Source organism: Portunus trituberculatus, chromosome 35 (assembly GCF_017591435.1).
Source record: "Portunus trituberculatus isolate SZX2019 chromosome 35, ASM1759143v1, whole genome shotgun sequence".
NCBI classification, from domain to species: domain Eukaryota; kingdom Metazoa; phylum Arthropoda; class Malacostraca; order Decapoda; family Portunidae; genus Portunus; species Portunus trituberculatus.
The window spans coordinates 9,348,843-9,355,616 of record NC_059289.1 but is presented as its reverse complement, the minus strand read 5'-3'; the positions used below and the strand labels follow the sequence as shown (position 1 = coordinate 9,355,616).

Here is a 6,774-nt window from a genome sequence, read left to right as displayed (position 1 = left end):
CTCGTTTCCTCTCCATGATCCCTTCTGGCTGTTATCATGTACTCCCTCACTCACTCACTCTTTGCTCTTCTCACTCGACTCACTCACTCCCACTCACTCAACTGTTTCCTTCCCGCGCATCCAGTCACCCACTCATCTGACTCCTTCCTTCTCTTACTCATCCTGTTCTTGTCTTTGCTTTTACTTACCCCCTTCTCTTCTTTATCTCCCTTATCTCCTAACTCTCCTATGACACCTTTTTATTCCGGATGGTCTGTGGTGGGGGAGTATTTTAGTGGAATGCGCGTGACTTAACAGTCACGCTACCGGAGACTTTTTTCCATATTATTATACAATAACCAAGCTGTATGAGAAAGAAACTTCCTATCCGTGTGCTTAAGAGATAGCTGTAACACCTCCCATCTCTTGCATTTTAGAGTGAAAAACACGTTCGCGGACTTTAGTAGGTATTAAACCTCCTATCTTGTACTACATGCACTGCTACGTATACAAAATGGGTTCCTGTACTAACTGGGAGCTCTAAAACCCCTTATCTGATCCATTAAGGGGATAAAAAGCAGCAGATTCCTTTAAAGGGCGTCTAACCTGTGGTAATGAAACTCTCTACTTGATGAAGCAGCCTTCTTGTTCTTATTTTTGGCTACAGTGTCATGTCAACTTCAGGGATTTTAGAAAACAGATATCACTGGTCAACAGTCACGGCGTGTGAAATTAACCCACACCTTTCTTAGTGTCATTCCATGTTCACCTACCCATTTTATTCTACAAATGCATGAGTGAATTTGATTGCTGTGTGTGTTGCAGGCGTGAGGAGAGCTGAGGCTGCCTGAGTGAGGAGCATTGCTAGGGAAGGAAGGAAGGAAGGAAGGAAGGCACCACTACAATGGCTGAAGAAGAGAATGTGAAGGTGGCGGTTTGGGTCCGGCCAATGATATCCTTTTAATGCCAAGAATGAGATCTTTGGGAGAGAAAAGACACACAAAACACACACACACACACACACACACACACACACACACACACACACACACACACACACACACACAGTAAGTTTATTGACCACAAAATACAAAAGAAACATAAAATTAGAAAAAAGCAAACAACAATTAAACAATCCTAACATCCAAGTAGGTGGAATAATCATTGTCCAATATTTTGTTAAGATATCAATACACGTTCAAGGAAACACACACACACACACACACACACACACACACACACACACACACACACACACACACACACACACACACACACCTTTGCTTCTATCTATTCTATTCCTTTTCCTATCAAGTTATTTTCATCACTATCTTTAGTTTCCTATTCCATCAGCATTCCCCTTAACTCTGGCACACAATAAGCGGGAGCTGGGACGAAAGGCCAAGTGCGTAGTGAGCATGAAGGGAAATATCACCACGGTCACCAACCCTGATGACTCGGCCGATGTCAAGTCCTTCACCTACGACTACTCTTACTGGAGCTTTGACGGCTGCAAGGAGGAGCCCAATGGCTACTTTGCCAAGCAGTCACCCAACTCAAGTATGCTGATCAGGTGAGAGAGAGAGAGAGAGAGAGAGAGAGAGAGAGAGAGAGAGAGAGAGAGAGAGAGAGAGAGAGAGAGAGAGAGAGAGAGAGAGAGAGAGAGAAAGGGCAGGTCATTCTTACGCTAATCTGGAATATAAAACTAAGATTATCAGTTATACTCTAATTTGGACCCAGAAGTATTCACGATATCGATTAACTAATAACTCAGAAAAAATGTCATCGGATAGCTGCTATAATCTGATGGCGTTAGCGTGATGATCTGTGACGGTAACGACCACCTATGGTTATTGCTATCATTGTTGTCATCAAAATCACATTCTGGTTATTTCTGCTGGTCATTATTATCATCCTCTTGGAGTCATCATTATCAACTTTTCTTTTCTCTTCATCATTCATCATCATTAGCTTGGCCTCTTCTCATCATCACCATCTTTTCCTTCTCTTCATCATCAATATCATCATCTTCCTTTTCATCATTACCATTATCTTTTTTCTTCTTCCCTTTATCATCCTCATTACATTTTCCTGTTCATCACCATTAAGAACTGTCACTATAAATGCTAAGCTTTCTTCGCCTTTTGACAGAACACGGTGTACAATGATCTGGGAGGTGGAGTCTTAGCAAACGCCTGGGCTGGTTATAACTCCACACTGTTCGCTTATGGGCAGACAGGCTCGGGAAAATCTTGGTCTGTCATTGGATATGGATCCAATAAAGGTAAAAAATAAAAAAGTCCACATTTCATAGGTGTTTTCAGATGTTTCTCCTCAAAATTTTGGATGAACCTTTTGACTGCATTCTTTGGAGACTGTCACCTTTTGTTTTTTTTTTTTTTTTTTTTAGCCTTTTGTTGCCCTTAACCATAGATAGTTGTTGAGTTGTTGAAAGCCTGCATGGTTCTCTTAAAAGTTCTGCATATCCATCACGTGAAATCAAAAGAATGTTACAATTTCATGAAACACATACAAGGATCGTCAATGTATCCTGATTCTTGAAAGTGAGAGAAAGAAATGAATGGAAAACAGATGGATGGACAAAGAAAGAAACATACAACACAGTGTAAAGAAAGGAAAAAAAAACAATAAAAAATCTATTCCTAAACTTTCAGGAATCGTGCCATTGTTCTGTAACGATTTATTTAATGGCATCACACAAAACACAGAGGAGAAGGAGTTTGAAGTGAGGTTCAGCATGTTGGAGATCTACAATGAGGTAGTTCATGACCTGCTCAACCCCACCAAGAGCAAGAAAGGCCTCAAGGTCCGCCAACACCCGAAGAAAGGCTTCTATGGTAAGTACTATTGTGACGACAGGAACTGATGAATGTCAATAGAATCGTTTAATCGTACTCATATCTCAAGGTAAAAATGTGTCCCAGCATTGAAGGGGTAAATCACACCCAAACAACCTTCTGAACAGCTGAAGGCCTCAAGCTGGCTCTGGTCACCAACTACAACGAAATTGAGCAGAAGATGAACGAGGGCACCGTCAACCGCACCATCGCCTCCACCAACATGAACGCCACCTCATCCCGCGCCCACACCATCGTTGGCATCACCGTCATACAGAAATTCAAAAACAATGCTGGACAAGAAACAGCAAAGCAGGCCGTTGTGAACTTGGTGGATCTGGCTGGCAGTGTGTGTGTGTGTGTGTGTGTGTGTGTGTGTGTGTGTGTGTGTGTGTGTGTGTGTAATTACCTAGTTGTATTTACATAGTTGTATTGTAAAGGGTTCGAGAGGGGCTCATAGTGTCCTGTCTCCATATCTCCACTGATCTAATATTTCTTTAAAGCTATGTATATTATGTGCTGTAACAACTTCATCACTCAATGTATTCCATTTTTCCACCGTTCTATGTGGAGAACTTTATTTTCCAATAACTTACACACACTGCCTCTTCCTGATCTTCTTTGCATGTTCTCTTGTCCTTCCAGCTTCATCTGCCACCAACACCAGGTCTTGCTTGTCTATCTTTTCAACGTCGTTAACTGAGGTAGTAGACACCTACCGAAACGATAATTTACTCCCAGCGAGGTCTAATAGCACTAGTTCAGGGAGTGCTGTGAACTTTCCATTAAAGCTAGTTGTGATCTCACTGAACGTTTCCCTTTGTGTCTCACAACTCAAGGGGGCAGTCACAGCCTGCCCTCCAAAGATAACTCTCCTTCACACAAAACTACATGCACTTATCACACACACATACACACCCTTCCTTAAAATTCAAAATTCAAAATGGCGACTCCAAATCCATCCTCGGAGTCCCGTTCTGGGGAGGGGACCAGAAATGTCCCCAGGTCGGACTGCTCTCTTGCTGGCGACCCAAAATGTCTTGACACCTCCCTCGACTTTTTCGTCATTAACTTCTGCAGTCTTAGATCTAATTTTCAATCTGTAGAACACCACCTCTCCTTCACTATACCTCATCTTCTTTTCCTCACCGAAATACAGCTGTCTGAGGCAACTGACAGTAACCCTTTCTCTGTTCCCTTCTACTTTCTCTATCCTCATTCTCGCTCCAAAGTTGGATGTTGCGTCTATGTGCGCTATGACTTAACTTGCTCTCTTGCCCACGCTCTCGAATCTTTTGAGTTTTCCACCATCTGGCTTAGACTTGATAGTCACTACCAAATTTATCTGTGCTGTCTATCTCTCCCCTAACTCCTCTGACTATAGTAAATTCTTTGACTATTTGACTTCCAAAGTGGAGCACATCTGTCCCTCTACCCTTTCATAGAGATCTCCATTTTTTAAGATTTCAATGTTCACCACCAGCTTTGGCTTTCCTCTCCTTCATTGACCATCCTGGTGAACTAGCCTTTAACTTTGCTATCCTCCGTGACCTAGAGCAACTGGTGCAGCACCCTACTCGTATTCCTGACCGTCTTGGAGATACACCCAACATTCTTGATTTTTTCCTTACCTCTAATCCTTCTGCTTATGCTGTTACCCTATCTTCTCCGTCGGGCTCCTCCGATCACAATCTCATTTCTGTATCTTGTCCTATTTCTCCAATTCCTCCTCAGGATCACCCAAAATGGAGGTCACTCTGGCGTTTTGCCTCTGCCAGTTGGGGGGATGTGAGGATCGAGGTATTATGCTGATTTTCCTTGGAATGATTACTGCTTCTGTGTCAGAGACCCATCTCTATGTGCATAACAGAGGTGATAGTGTCTAGCATGGAGGCGTACATTCCTCATTCTTTTTCTCAACCGTCTAAACCTTGGTTTAACACAACCTGTTCTTGTGTTATACATGATAAAGAGGTTGCCCACAAAAGGTACTTGAGCCTTCCATCTTCTGAATCTCATGCACTTTATATTTCTGCTCAGAATCATGCCAAGTCTGTTCTTCAACTTGCCAAGCACTCTTTCATAAATAGAAAATGTCAAAATCTTTCAAACTCAAACTCCACTCGTGACTCCTGACATCTGTCCAAAAACATTTCCAATAACTTTATCTCTTCATCTTTCCTCCTTTATTTCATCCTGATGGCACCACTGCCATCTCTTCTGTTTCTAAAGCTGAACTCTTCTCTCAAACCTTTGGTAACAACTCCACCTTGGATGATCCTGGGATTATTCCTCCTCTCCTCCTCCCTCTGACTATTTCATGCCTACAATTAAAGTTCTTCGTAATGATGTTTTCCATGCCCTTACTGGCCTAAACCCTCGGAAGGCACCTGATGGGGTCCCTCCTATTGTTCTCAAAAACTGTGCTTCAGTGCTTGCACCTTGCTTGGCCAAACTCTTTCAACTATGTCTATCGACTTCTACCTTTCCTTCTTGCTGGAAGTTGGCTTACAATCAGCCTGTTATAAAAAAGGGTGACCGTTCTCATCCCTCAAACTACCGTTCTATAGCTTTAATCTCTTGCTTGTCTAAAGTTTTTAATCAATCCTCAATAGGAAGATTCTTAAACATCTATCACTTCACAATCTTCTATCTGATCGCCAGTATAGCTTCCATCAAGGTCGCTCTACTGGTGATCTTCTGGTGTTCCTTACTGAGTCTTAGTCATCCTCTTTTAGAGATTTCGGTGAAACTTTTGCTGTCACGTTAGACATATCAAAAGCTTTTGATAGAGTCTGGCACAAAGCTTTAATTTCAAGACTGCACTCTTACGGTTTCTATCCTTCTTTCTGCAACTTTATCTCAAGTTTCCTTTCGTTCTATTGCAGCCGTGGTAGACGGCCACTGTTCTTCTCTTAAATTTATTAACAGTGGTGTTCCTCAGGGTTCTGTCCTATCACCCACTCTCCTTCTATCATTCATTAATGATCTTCTCAGCCAAACTTCTTGCCCTATCCAATCCTACGCTGATGATACTTACATATTTCCACGTTCTTTCAGAGACGATCATGAAGTTATCAGATCACGCAGGGACGCCACAGAACGTCTGACTTCTGATCTTTCTAAGATTTCCGATTGGGGCAGAAAAAAATTAGTAGTTTTCAATGCCTCAAAAACTCAATTCCTCCATCTATCAACTCGAAACAATCTTCCAGACAACTAAACCCTCTTCTTCAGTGACACTCAACTGTCTCCCTCTTCCACACTGAATATCCTCGGTCTGTCCTTTGCTCATAATCTTAACTGGAAACTTCACATCTCATCTCTTGCTAAAACTGCTTCTATGAAGTTAGGCGTTCTGCGGCGTCTCCGCCAATTTTTCTCGCCCCTTCAACTGCTAACTCTGTACAAGGGCCTTATCCATCCTTGTGCTCTTCGCATGTTTGAGGGCGTTCTGCTCACACAGCTTTATTAGAGAGGGTGGAATCAAAAACTTTTCGTCTCATCAACTCCCCTCTTCTAACTGACTGTCTTCAGCCTCTTTCTCACTGCCGAAATGTTGCATCTCTTTCTGTCTTTTGTCACTATTTTCATGCTAACTTCTCTACTAATCTTGCTAACTGCATGCTTCCCTCCTCCTGCGGCCTCATTGCACAAGGCTTTCTTCTTCCTCTCATCCCTATTCTGTCCAACTCTCTAATACAAGAGTCAACCAGTATTCTTAATCATTCATACCTTTCTCTGGTAAACTCTGGAACTCTCAGCCTGCTTCTGTTGTTCCACCTTCCTATGACTTGACTTCCTTTAAGAGGAGGTCTCAAGTAATTTGTCCCTAAATTTTGGTTAACTCTCTTGACTTTTAAGGAACTGGCAACCAAGTGGGCCTTTTTATCCCATTTTTGTTGCCCTTGATCAGTTGCCCTCCTTCATAAAAAAT

At 42.3% G+C, this 6,774-nt stretch overlaps 2 protein-coding genes across 2 annotated transcripts in view; both read left to right on the top strand.

Annotated features, from left to right (window-relative positions):
- LOC123513047 (kinesin-like protein KIF28P) overlaps nucleotides 1-2,167 on the top strand; it is a 7,726-nt gene extending 5,559 nt beyond the window's left edge. Inside the window, exons 5-6 of the mRNA XM_045269864.1 lie at nucleotides 1,333-1,552; nucleotides 2,131-2,167. Of these exons, the coding sequence (XP_045125799.1) occupies nucleotides 1,333-1,552; nucleotides 2,131-2,167 (257 nt within the window). The remainder of the gene's footprint in view (nucleotides 1-1,332; nucleotides 1,553-2,130) is intronic.
- Nucleotides 1,952-6,774, top strand: part of LOC123513046 (kinesin-like protein KIF28P) — a 9,888-nt gene continuing 5,065 nt past the window's right edge. The window contains exons 1-3 of the mRNA XM_045269863.1: nucleotides 1,952-2,263; nucleotides 2,655-2,837; nucleotides 2,966-3,186. Of these exons, the coding sequence (XP_045125798.1) occupies nucleotides 2,738-2,837; nucleotides 2,966-3,186 (321 nt within the window). The 5' untranslated portion in view covers nucleotides 1,952-2,263; nucleotides 2,655-2,737. The remainder of the gene's footprint in view (nucleotides 2,264-2,654; nucleotides 2,838-2,965; nucleotides 3,187-6,774) is intronic.